General features: G+C 57.6%; 1 protein-coding gene across 1 annotated transcript; it reads left to right on the forward strand.

Annotated features, from left to right (window-relative positions):
* Nucleotides 1-6576: 6576 nt before the first annotated feature.
* On the forward strand, nucleotides 6577-7654 carry NEUROG2 (neurogenin 2). Its single transcript, XM_075501247.1, has one exon. It carries the CDS (start codon nucleotides 6577-6579, stop codon nucleotides 7294-7296), a length of 720 nt encoding a protein of 239 aa, XP_075357362.1. The 3' UTR covers nucleotides 7297-7654.
* The last annotated feature ends 4648 nt before the right edge of the window (nucleotides 7655-12302 follow it).

Here is a 12302-nt window from a genome sequence, read left to right on the forward strand (position 1 = left end):
ACTGGATTTTAGATAGGTCATGGTTTTGATCCTAGACAGTATTTATTTTCTAGGGATTATACCTTTTTTTCTACCTTGAAAAAAAAAAAAAAAAGTTTATGCCTGTGACATGCAAGTGAATTTTTCCAGCTATAAACCAATGCTTTCTTGCTGTTTGCCAGAAAGGCCACAGTTCTTGCAGAACATGCCTTCCCCAGCATGGCATTGACCCTTCACCATGAGCCGTAACCCAGCGTCCCACTCCCTGAGAAGTCGCAGCTCACGCTGGACAGCAAGTCCCACCAAGCGGTATAAAAATCATCACCTGTAGGAACAAGAGGCCTGTATCTGTCTACTTCTCTGCATTAATTTCATACCTACTATCTGCAAGGGCGAACAGATACGTAAGAACCCTAAACCACCTCATTGCTGTGTTTGGAAACGAAGGCAAAACATATTGTTTTGTATCCGCCTGAAACCCCTTCTGAGATGTCATTCTTAAGAGGGCTTTTTCAGGCTCTTGCCTGTGAGAAACAGCCCGTTGATTTATGCTCGTATTTTATTAGATCAACCATAAAAAAAGAAAGCTAACCATATCATGGGCTGCAACCACCGCAGCGTGCCCAGCAGCCGGTTGTGGAGGTGATTCTGCCCCTTCGACTCCGCTCTGCTGAGATCCCACCGGGACCACTGCGTCCAGGTCTGGGCTCCTCGGCACAGGAAAGACATGGAGCTGGTGGAGCGGGTCCAGAGGAGGACCATGAAAATGGTCAGAGGGCTGGAACACCTCTGCTGTGAGGAGAGGCTGAGAGTTGGGGTTGTTCAGCCTGGAGAAGAGAAGGCTGTGGGGAGACCTTATAGCAGCCTTCCAGTACTTAAAGGGGGCTTATAAGAAAGGTGGGGACAGACTTTTTAGCAGGGCCTGTAGCGACAGGACAAGGGGTAATGGTTTTAAACTAAAAGAGGGCAGATTTAGGCTAGACATAAGGAAGAAATTTTTTACACTGAGGGTGCACAGGTTGCCCAGAGAGGTGGTAGATGCCCCATCCCTGGAAACGTTCAAGGTCAGGTTAGACGGGGCTCTGAGCGACCTGATCTAGTGGAGGATGTCCCTGCTGCCGGGTGCAAAGCACACCGAGAATTGTCACCTTGATCACGGACAGGTCCCCGTCCCGCGTGTCCGTGTCCATCCTCCCCCCCCCGCCCCGGGGCCGGGCGGGAGCTGGCCGGATCCCCCCGCCGCCGCCAGGTGGCGCCGCCCGCCCGGCGGAGCCCGCTGAGGGAGCCGGCAGGGACCCGCGGGGAGCCCGAACGCGGGAAGGACCCGGGGGGGAGCCGGGGGGACCCCGGCACCGAGAGGGACCCGAGAAGGACCCCGGCAGCGAGAGGTACCCGAGAAGGACCCCGGTAACGGGAGGGACCCGGGAAAGACCCCGGGGGGGGGGGGAGGGTGTGGCGGCGGCGGCCCGCGGCCTTCCCCCGCCGCAGCGCTCCTGGCTGTGGAGAAGGAGAGCGGCGAGAGACGGCTGGAGGCGAAGCGGGAAAAAAGAAGGAGCAGCGGAGGGCTGAATAGCGCCTTTAAATTACTGCTGACACCGCTGTTACAGCTCCCTAAAATCTCAATCAACAACCCATTAGAACTCAACGGGAGTAAAACTAAATCCTCGTTTAAGTGTATTTATCCGCTCTCTTTTCTCTCTTTCAAATGCTAAATCCATTTCAGCATATGCCCCTTCTTTCTCTCGCCTTTCTCTAAAGACTGGCAGCCCGTACTACTCTTGTAAATATGAAAGATGCTAATCATATGACATATCACGTCTCAGTCGGAGCCTGGAATAAAGCCTTGAGATTTGGGATCATTGCCTCCAGACAACAGCTTCATCAGCCGGAAAGTTGGTTTTTTTCTCCTTTCCTTCAACTCTCAATCCCTTCTTTGTCTGGGGGAAAATGCAGCCAACTCGAGCCACCCCGGCCATATGGTTCACTCTGTGTTTTCTTAGTTGAATCCTGAATTGTTTGTGACTTGCGAAGGGGTTTTTTTGGGGTGGGGTTTTTTTTTTTTTGGAAGTGTGTATAAAGACATAGAAGAGGCTGCCTGTACCGGGGCGGCTTTGCAGGGTTACTTCATGTTCTTCACGGGTTCGCTTCGCACACCCCTTCTGCGGCCACTTCACCGCTACCGCTCTGCCTACGAGCCAAAAGAGAAAGCCCCAGACACGCTTTTTAACAATAACACAACCGATTGCGGGGATCTTGTTGTTTTTTCCCTTTGGTGGATGGAAATGCCTTCTTAAAAGACGATTTGGACTCATCCGCAGCCTGGTTTGAATTTGTGGCGTGTGTGAAACAGTGTCTGCTTACCAGCAAATCCCTTCTAGAAATGCCTTGGCTAAGAGAAGCCCCGAAGTATTTTGAGTAAGGAAGAGTGGCTTTTAAGACCTGTATAAATTAGGAGCTGAATGAGTTCAGTGCGCTCGAGTTTGGATAGCCCCCCGTTTGATAGCAGCCTGCCAAATTTTCTTTCTCTCTTTCCTTACACAAACCCCCAAAAAAGGCCCTTTCACCAAATCATTAAATTCTACAGAGGTGGTCAAGCTAGTCCTGCTTTTCAGGCGTTCGAGAAAGAAAAGGGTCCTTGAAGTTTAGAAGATGCCCAAGGAAAACTCATTGAATGACATCAAAAGAATGAGTTTCCATAGCTGTTGAAGCACGAGAGCCGTGTAGCTGCACAAAGGCGGGTTGGGGCAGTGGGACTGTCCCACTGCTCTATCCCAGCACAATTGGGTCACTGAAATAGGGAATTAATTACCATTGGAGAGTGGGCAGCCCATTCACCACTGGCTGAGTTTTATTAAACGCCAATATAAATAACAAAACAACTCTTGTGGCTGCACTATTCCTACACGCCAAAGGAAGGATTATGTTGGGGATTAACATCTTAAAGTCTATGAGACTTTCTGACTCAAGGCTCGGAGCTGGTAATCGTATTTGTCTCCTGGTTCAGCGATTAGTGCTCTCCCTCGCGCACCTTCGCCTGGATGGCCAATGTCCCTTTTTGCAGGCACCGGGTTTTTCACACAATCGGCTGTTCTTTTCCCCACATCTATAGAAAAGAATAAGAAAACTGAAGCGTGTTCACGCGATCCTCAAGCTTCTTCTCTTCTTCATGGGAAAGGAAGGCACCGGTGGCCTTTTTTCACAAGGGGGGGAGGCAAACCCTCTTGGGGGGGGGCTCGGGATGGCAAAATCGCTCCGCAGGCCTGCACCTGCCATGCAAATCTGCCGGGAACAATCGGCCCCCGACGAGGGGCTCGTCTGCCGGGGGGGGTGGCCAGGGAAGGATGCCGGGGCAGCACTCTGAGGGGGGGGTTGATCCCAAAACGAACCCCAAACTTGCTAGTGCTTGGGAGTCGGGGGGCTGGTCCCCGTCCCGTCCCTCCCTGCAGCACTTTTTGCTGCAGCGTGCACGGGGGGTTCAGGAAGGACCTGGCTTTGGGGAGGGGGGGGATGACACTGCAGCAGCCTCCCGATTTCTCCCCTCCAGAATAGCAGGCTGGGTGGGGACGTATTCTGACCCCCAGTTTAGGAGCGGAACCAACCCACTCGTGGGGTTTGCAGGTGCTGCTATAGAGCTGGGCACCCCAGGATTTGGGGGGCAGGGGGTACCCTGGTGTGGGCAGCCCTGGTCCCCCAGACCCTCAGGAGACCCACGGGGGGCCTCGGGCCCGGCGGGTGTGAGGGAGGCAGAGCTGGGAGGGGTCAGGCCATCCTGTCCCTGCAGCTTTGTCCCCCCCGCTTTCCCCGGGGGGGTGTCACACCCCCTTCACCTGGGGCAGGCAAGGCATTAATGCTGTCTCACAACTTGTGAGGTCGAAGTGTGGACGGGCTGTATCCAAAGGTCTCTCAGCAACACAGACCCTAAACTTTTAGGGCTATTTGGGTCGCCTCAGAGTTCAATCTTCTTACAGCAAACAAAGCCTTTCTGAAGGTCTCCCCCTCTCCTGCACACAAGCTCAGTGTCCTTTATTTCTGGGCTGTGTGATAAGCTTAAATCATTGTGCTCCCATTTCTTGATCGTCGCCTACTTTGGGCTTTTGTTCCCGTAAAGTAGGATTGAGTCTGGCAAAGGGCCTGAAGTTGAACAGTTTGACCCTTGGAGGACAGTTCAGGCAGTGGGCAGCAGCAGCAGCAGCACGACTCCCTTGCCCCCGCCGCCCCCTCTCCCCGCCGCTCTTGGTCCCACGGCTCTCGGCCGAGCAGCTCGGCCCTCGCTCTGCCGTGGCCAGCCGTGGACCACACAAGTGCCTCTTTGGACCCGCCATGCCAGGAGGGTTGCGAGGACTCGGTAGCCGGACTCATCCTCGGTCACCTTGTGCTCAACCCTGCGGAGAAAACCGCTGCATCCGGGGGGGGGCTGGTGGCAGGAATCGGGCCAAACCCCGAAAAGGCACCCTGATGGGTTATACACCCCCCGGGTCTGGCAAAAGCTGGGCTTGTGCCCTCCTGCCACCGTTCCCCACTGCTTCCGCGCCTCCGCCTAACCTCTCCCTCGCTTTCACATCAGCGATGGAAGGACAGAAATCTCGGTAAATGGGGTGGGGGCAGAGGGACAGGCCGGCCCCGTCACAGGTGACTCTGCTCCGCGCTTTAAGGTGCTAAAGAAGAAGAAGGTCCCTTTGTGTCACTCTCCCGGGATGCCAAGGGGACCTACGGATTTGCCACTTTTCAAAAGGAGGCGAGGGGAGCGTTAAAATCTCTCGGGGAAGTGACAGACATTTGCTAATAGATGAGCTAAATCATAACGAGTGGGCAGGCCCTGATCTTAGAGGGGGCTGTATCCAGACACAGCCCGCGGCTGCGGAACGGCAGAGGGGAGGACGCGGAGCCGGACCGTGAAAGCCAACGCTCGAGCAGACCGAATTTGAGGCAGCCAGCCGGCCGCGGTCGCTCTTGCAGGGAGCGAGACGGGGGCCACGAACTCAGTGGGCAGCAAGAGCGAGGGATTGAACTGTGTGCGGGTTTGCGGTGTGCTCGGCGAGACGTTCGCCGAGATTTTCGTTCTTTCATCTATTTTGGGCTTTTCCCACCGGTTGCAAATTCTGTTTCAAAGCGCGACTTCCCCAAAGCGCCTCGGTGACGGCGTTTCGGCACGGGGAGGACGCCGTGCCAGGGTTTTCGTTTTGTGTCATTCCTTCCCCGTGGGTCTGTCAGGCAGAGCGAGTCCGCTGACCCCGGGGGCATGTCGCCAGGCCTGGCTATTCACGGGGCCTTTCTGCCCCAGAGGGTGGTCTGGAAGAGAAGCGGGGAGGGGAGGGAAGGCTTTCCTGGTAGATTGACAAGTTGTGGGGTTTTGGTTTTGTGGGTTTTGGTTTTTTTTAAAAAGCCTTCTTGAGCCTGTGTTGTGTCCGACAGCTGTAGCTGACAGCACGGAGCGAGCACCGCAGCCCGTGCGCCGGGGCCGCGGCTTTCCCGACTGCCAAAAGACAGATGCCGGAGGCGCGTGGATGGTTCTTCCCTCCTCGGGCTTGCTCGGCTCCTTGCAAAACCTGCTGAAAACGGGGGGGGAGAGGCAAGGCCAGCCCAGGCGCCGCTGGACCGGCCGAGCCGCAGCACCCGGCCGTGGGGAGCAGGTGCACCCCCGGGGCACGCTGCCTCCGGGGGAGCCCGACATCCCCGCTGTCGGTGATATCACAGCTATCGGTGATAGCACCCGATATCACAGCCGCAAAAGGCCGCTTCCCCCCCCCCCCCCCCCCCCAAAGAAAAAGCCGTGTATTAATAAGGGTGTCCCCTTACCGAAGCGCCTCTCCCCTGCGCCGCTCTGCGTCCGGACTGTCCCCGTCCCCTCGGGGGTCTCCCTCCAGCCCCCACCTCCGCCTCCCCCCCCCCGGCAGGACACGTTATTTCCCTTGGCTCCCCCCAAAAAGGCGGGGGGGGGCTCCCCCCAGGTTGGGGTTAGGGAGGGGATGAGGCCTCACGTCGCAGCCACCGCCGCCCCTGAATGAGCGGCTGAAAGGGAGCCGGCTCCGGCGCGCGTGGCGCGCGGGGCGCCCTGATTGGCCAGCTGCGCCTCGCGCCCCCCCCCCCGCCCCCCTCCCCATTCATTAATAAATTAGCGGCACGCTCCAGCCGAGCGCGAGGCACCAATGGCGGCGGCGGCCCCGGCCCGGCCCCGGCCCCGGCCCCGGGGGGCGGCGGCGCCCTGAAAAGCGGCGCGGGAGGCGCGGGCGGGGCGGCGGGGGCGGCGGGGGCAGGTTTGATTGTTCCCCGCCGGGTATATAAGGGGTGTTAAGGAGGGTCGTGTGCCAGACACGCAGCCGACGGGCCCCGGGCCGCTCCGCTGCCGCCGCCGCCGCCCCGGGGCGCGTGCCAGCGCCGCGCCCCCACCCCCCCCGCCGCGCTTCACACACACACACCCCCCCCCCCCCCTCCCGCCACCATACACACACACACACACACACACACACACCGCCCCCCGCCGCCCCGTCAAACCGCCGGACCGTTACACCGCCCAAGCGTCGCCCCGGCTCGGCCGGGAGGCGAGAGGAGCGCGTCGCGACCCGTCCCGTCGAGACCCGTCCCGTCGCGACCCGCAGGATGCTGGTGAAGGCGGAGGGCCTGGCGCCGCCGGCCGAGGACGAGCTGCTGCTGCTGGGCCTGGCCTCGCCCGCCCCCTCGCCCTCGCTGCCGTCCAGCGCCGAGGAGGAGGAGGAGGAGGAAGAAGAGGAGGAGGAGGAGGAGGAGCTGCGGGCCGCCTCGCCGGCGCGACCCGTCGAGGCGCCGGGCGCCCGGGGGCTGCGGCGGCTGGAGGGGAAGCGGCGGCCGGGGCGGACCCGCGGAGCCCCGCGGACGGCTCGGACGGCGGAGACGGCGCAGCGCATCAAGCGGAGCCGGCGGCTGAAGGCCAACAACCGGGAGCGCAACCGCATGCACAACCTGAACGCGGCGCTGGACGCCCTCCGCGACGTGCTGCCCACCTTCCCCGAGGACGCCAAGCTCACCAAGATCGAGACGCTCCGCTTCGCCCACAACTACATCTGGGCCCTCACCGAGACCCTGCGGCTGGCCGGGGCGGCGCGGCTCGGCCCCGAGGCGGCGGCGGGCGGGGGGGGGCCGGGCACCGGGGAGGGCAGCCCCTCGCCTGCCTCCTCCTGGAGCGGCGGCTCCGCCAGCCCCGCGCCCTCCGCCTCCCCGTACGCCTGCACTTTATCCCCCGCCAGCCCCGCCGGCTCCGCCTCGGACGCCGAGCACTGGCCGCCCGCCCCGGGCCGCTTCGCCCCGCCGGTGCCGGTGCCGGTGCCCCGCCGCTGCCTCTAGCCCGGCCCGGCGCTCCCGGGGGCTTCCCCCCGGGGCGGTGCCGGTGGTGGCATCTGTGGGAATGTCACCTGCCGAGCCAAACTTTCTCTCTCTCTCCGTTGTGCACTTTGTCCGGCTTCCCAGATCTGTCACCGGGGCTTTTGTGTCCCCCCTTCCTCTTCCCCGCGCCCCCTTTTGCCATCTGTCCCTTGGGATTGGGGGGGGGGGGGGGGAAGGAAAAAAAACCCAACAAAAAAAACCCACGAAGTAAATTGTTTTGTTAGGGGTCCAGGTTAGAAGTCATTGTATAATTTGTAGGCTTTGTGAGGGCTGAATGCAAGCGTGGAAATTTAGGCTGAACTCTTGTGTGAAAAGGAAAAAAAAAAACGGCGAGGACAGGGGAAGGGGGGGGGAATGGGGAATGGGGAGGGAGGCCCTCCTCATGCATTATTTATTCCGACCTTGAGGGGACGAGGAACTCCCCCCTTCTTTCAGGAGATTAAAAATAAATCAACAGACTGAAAACCTAAACAGACACGGGACATTACAGCGATCAGCCACACACGTGTTCACATTTATTTATTATAAAGAAAGATTTCATGGAAAAGATGTATTTTTTTTGTATAATTTACAGAGTTTATTCTAGTATGTATTTACAGCTGAAGAGCAAAGGGATCGTTCTGGTGATAAAATATAAATAAAAATCTCTAATTTTCGTAACTTTGGGGTTGCTGCTTTGTTCTGCTTTGCCATCTACCGGGAATTACGGGACTGGGGGGTCGGCGCCTGTCCTCGCCTCCGGTGAAAGGGGGGGGCCGGCGGGAGCTGCCTGCGCTCGTAGGGCCTTAGGGTGACAACCGCCGGGCGCAGGGGCGAGAGCTGCTTCTTCAGGCGGAGCCGCAGGTGTGCCTGGGGAGCTCGGAGACACCAGGGCTGGGGTCGCCTCCGGCAGGCCCATGGGCGTTTTCATTCCCCAAATTTCCTTCTGCTTCTCGAAAGAAAAAACCCTTTTTTCTGCAGAGTAAGAACAAGCCTATGCTCTCGGGGATGTCGGCTTATCCCCCCGGTGGGGCTGGCGGGGGGGCTCCGGGGGGGGAAATGCTGCTTGGGCAGAAGCGGATCCAAAAGCAGAAAAATCTCATCTTTTTCCAGCCCAGTAAAGCCTCAGCCTGGTTCTAGAGGGGACAGGCACCACCAGAAACGTGCGCGGGACTCGGCCTCTGCCTCCCTTCGTTTCATTGCCTTTCATTTCTGTTCTTGGGTTCCTCGTGGGGCTGATAACGTCACGAAGGAAAACAGCATTAAGCATGGGGGGTGTGCGTATATATATATTATATATATGTAAAAGTTGGGTGGAAGTTTCCCGATCGTTTACATTTTCCTCTCGGTACAGAAGACGCTGCACAGCACACGCGTGATGGATGGCTCAACTGCTTATCGCGCTTCTTCAGGCTGATGGCTCTTGGATTTCGCAGAGAAGGCTGTAGGAAATAAATGTTACGGAGGAAAAAAAACACCCGTGGGTTTAAAGATGAAGACTTGCCTTTCTCTGTCTCTCTTGAGGGACGGATGAAACCCAAGTCACAGGCAAGTCCAGGGGGTTCAGGTCAACGGCTTGGGCCGTCCCAGGGGACCGGGCACAGCGTGGGTACCGACAGCACACGGCCAGGGACGTCACCGCGGAGGGGGGACGCTGGAGGCCACCGAGGCCCTTCAATCATCACCCCCCGTGCGCCCGGGAGCGCTTTGTGACTTCTGGGTACAAACACCTGGAAATCATTAAAAACCAGCAGAGGAGCTTGAATGTATTAATTAAATAAAATGCGGGGCACGTGAATCCTGCCCGCTGCTCCCCGGATCCTTGGGAGCGTGAAACCCGGCCCTCGGAGCGACGTCCCCGCAAGGGCGGAGGGGAGAGGAAAAAAAAAACCCAACAAAATGTGTGAAAAGAGAATTAGTGAAATTAGGTTAGGCCAATAAAACGTGCGGGGGTTCGCCCCCCCCCGGCCCCACAGCCTCGGGCGAGCAGCGCTATCTAGCCTGATCTATTGTTTCCCCCCCTGGCAGGGGGGTTATTGTGTGATAAATAATTCCTTAAAAAAAAGTGGGCGCATTTGCATAATCACTGCTTTGATGTGGCCAGCAAGATGAAGCTGTGTCCCCCCAAATCTGCCATGGGCCAGAAGGAACAAAACAAGAGGGAGCCTTTCAATCCGCTGGCAGTGTGTGGGGCAGCCCGTCGGGAGCGGGTTTTTTTACTCTCGCTCTCTTTTAACGACCCCTTTTAATGATTAAACTCCAGGAATGCCAAAAAGGCGGCTAGCGCCTCGCTCACCCTCTCCGTCTTTTCTGGTCGGGTCTCATTGTCCTTCCCGGTTTCTCTCCCGCTTTTAAGAGGCGCTGGAGTAGGTGCCTGCGGCTCTTCCAAAGGCCGGGATGGCCGGGATGCGCTTCTGCTCTCTCCGTGGCGAGCCACGCAGGAGCGGGAGGGACGTCTCGGGTGGCTCAGCACCGGGACGCTCCCTCTACCGCTCCTCGGCGAGGGCCGCTGCTTCTTGCCAGGTTTGTCATCCTGGAGGTATTTCCTTCCGTCCCAGGTATATACGTATTCTGTCCCGTTAGCAGCAGCATCCTCCGTCCTGCTGGGGCTACGGCAACGGGAACCACCGTGGGAAAAAGCCCACGTAGCATCGGAGGATGGAGCGGGCGGTTGCGAGAGGGTTTTTTGGCAGGGGTTGGGGCGGGAGCCGCGCAAGCCAAACCTTCCCTGGTCCCCGGGCAGGGCTGGGCTCGGCTGGAGATGCCCTCGAAGGAGATGGGCCCGAGCAGGGCGCAGCAGGGAGGGGGAGGCAGGACGGCGCTGGCAAAGGATGAGCCAGAGAGGCTGGATTTGTTACCTAACCCCTTCACCCACATCCCGATTTTTCTTCTGAATGCGGCCAAAAGAGTTTATTTCCCTCTTTCTTCCCTCTAAACTGGAAAGAGTTTATTTCCCTCTTTCCTTTTTTTTCTTTTATTTCCCTCTTTCCTCTCAGCAGACTGATTTTTGGAGGTGACGGGAGGTCCCAGCCCCGACCGGAGCTGCGGCTCCCCAGAGCATGGGGAAATCAGCCGGAGGCTCCAAAGACAATTATGGCGAACCTGGAAGTGGACGGGGGATGCAGGATGGGAAAGCACCTCTTCAGATGAAGTGGAAAACCAGGGGGGGGGGTTTCCATGGCAGCACTTTGCCATAATAACATGTGTTTATGATCCTTCTGTGTATTGTATTTTGGCATAAAAGCTTCTCCGCGCCGTCAGAGCTGGAGGGGCAGCTCCATGGCCCCCGAGGGGGTTTACAGCCCTCCTTGGCATAAGAATAGCGACAAGAAGCCAAACTAGTGCCGGTGTGACAGCAGCCGCACCCCAAGGGCTCGCACTTGCTTGCTTTCATGTCAGACATAAATCCTGCGACGTATCGCCGTAATTAAAAAGAGCGTTCCTGACACGGCCCTCATCTGGCCGGCAGATTTTCAGCGCAGCTTTCGCCCTCCCTCCTCGGCGAGCACCTACGAGCCAAGGCAGAGAGCTGGCCTTTCGGGCTCGGGCACCTCGCCGCTGAGCCCCGGGATGCCCACCGAGATTCAAACTGAAATTAGAAGACCTGGGAGGACCGTAAATTCAACTTAGGTAGCTTTCTAGGTAAACCTGAAGACATTTAGGCTCAGCATGAAGGGTCTAGCTAAAAAAAAAAAAAAAAGAATTTCCTAAAGCCTTATTCAGGTGCCTCAGGTTGGGGTTCAGGGTCTGCCGCTCCCCAGGTTTTATTGATTAAATGCTTTTATTGTCAGTGATGCTTGGGTTCCGTGACGGTGAAAAAGTAATGCCGTTACGCTGGGAAACAACTAGACGAGGGTTCACCTGCTATGGGGCATCCTATGATGCGCCCTAATGGCTTTGGTATTGCAATGTATATGACATCAAGTAATTAAGCACACACTGGCTGGTTTTTTTAACGATGGCTACATTAGTTATTGCATAACGTTGTTTTAATTGAAAGGGCCAATCATCTGGGGTATTAAACAGGCACATCTTTTCTTACTTCCGTAAGAAAATACGGACGCAACTTAAAGAAATGTAATGAGAGCCCACCCCAAAACATTTTAAGACGTATTTTTGTATACGAAAGGGCGTATTTTTCTCAGCAGCTGAAAAGCAAGATCCCACGCAAGCTTTGTGTTGCTGCCTTCTGCCTTGGGACAGGCGTGCGCCGACGGCCTCCAGCCTGGCAGCGCTCTGCCTCTGTCCCTCTCCCTGCCTAACTCCCTCCCAAAGCCCTCATTTCCACTGCAGAGGAGGCAAGGCACTGCCTCGCCTCAGGCTCCGGCTTTCCCCACGGGCTGGTTGTTTTTTTTTTTTTTTTGGATTTCACTCCTCTCTCCTCGGGGACTCAGCCTTTCACTGGTTTCATTTGCCTGCTTATTACACAGAGGGGCTAGTCCTCAAATTTCAGGCTCGTACTCCTCAGACTGGAATTTCATAGTCTCGTCTCCCTGAATTAATCTAATGCTGTCAAACACACCGAGAGCTTTTAAGCTGCTCTCTCTCTCAAAAAAAATCTCCTTTTCATTTTTATGATGTTGAAGAAGTATTTGAGAGGGGAGGCCATCACCCACCAGCTCAGTTCCCCTCGCCGCCGAGCTCCTCCAGCCTCCGAGGTGTTGCCCACACTTTGCCCTCTCTGGTTTGTTTTTATCATCTGCAGGTCCCGTGGCCGTGGCCACCTCGCAGAGCCCCGACCTGTGCGGGGGGAACACAAAGGAGGGGACGGGGGTTCCCACACCCATGGGAGGGCATTTTGGTACCCAGGGGCACGAGCCACGAGTGGCAGCTGCTGCTCCAGCCACGGGGCGAGGGGAGATTCCGGGGGGCCAGGAGCCCCCCAGGGAGGGGGACGCCGGCCGGCCTGCCTGGGGGCTGCAGGTGGCCGGGGGATGTCTGGTTTTGTGCCCGGCGTACTCACCCCGCGATGCTCTCGTGGGACAAGA

This window comes from Mycteria americana, chromosome 4 (genome assembly GCF_035582795.1).
Source record: "Mycteria americana isolate JAX WOST 10 ecotype Jacksonville Zoo and Gardens chromosome 4, USCA_MyAme_1.0, whole genome shotgun sequence".
In the NCBI taxonomy this organism is placed as follows: domain Eukaryota; kingdom Metazoa; phylum Chordata; class Aves; order Ciconiiformes; family Ciconiidae; genus Mycteria; species Mycteria americana.

Bases quoted from the DNA above. Each gene is read 5' to 3' on its own strand.
- NEUROG2 (XM_075501247.1), top strand. From the start codon at position 6,577: ATGCTGGTGAAGGCGGAGGGCCTGGCGCCGCCGGCCGAGGACGAGCTG.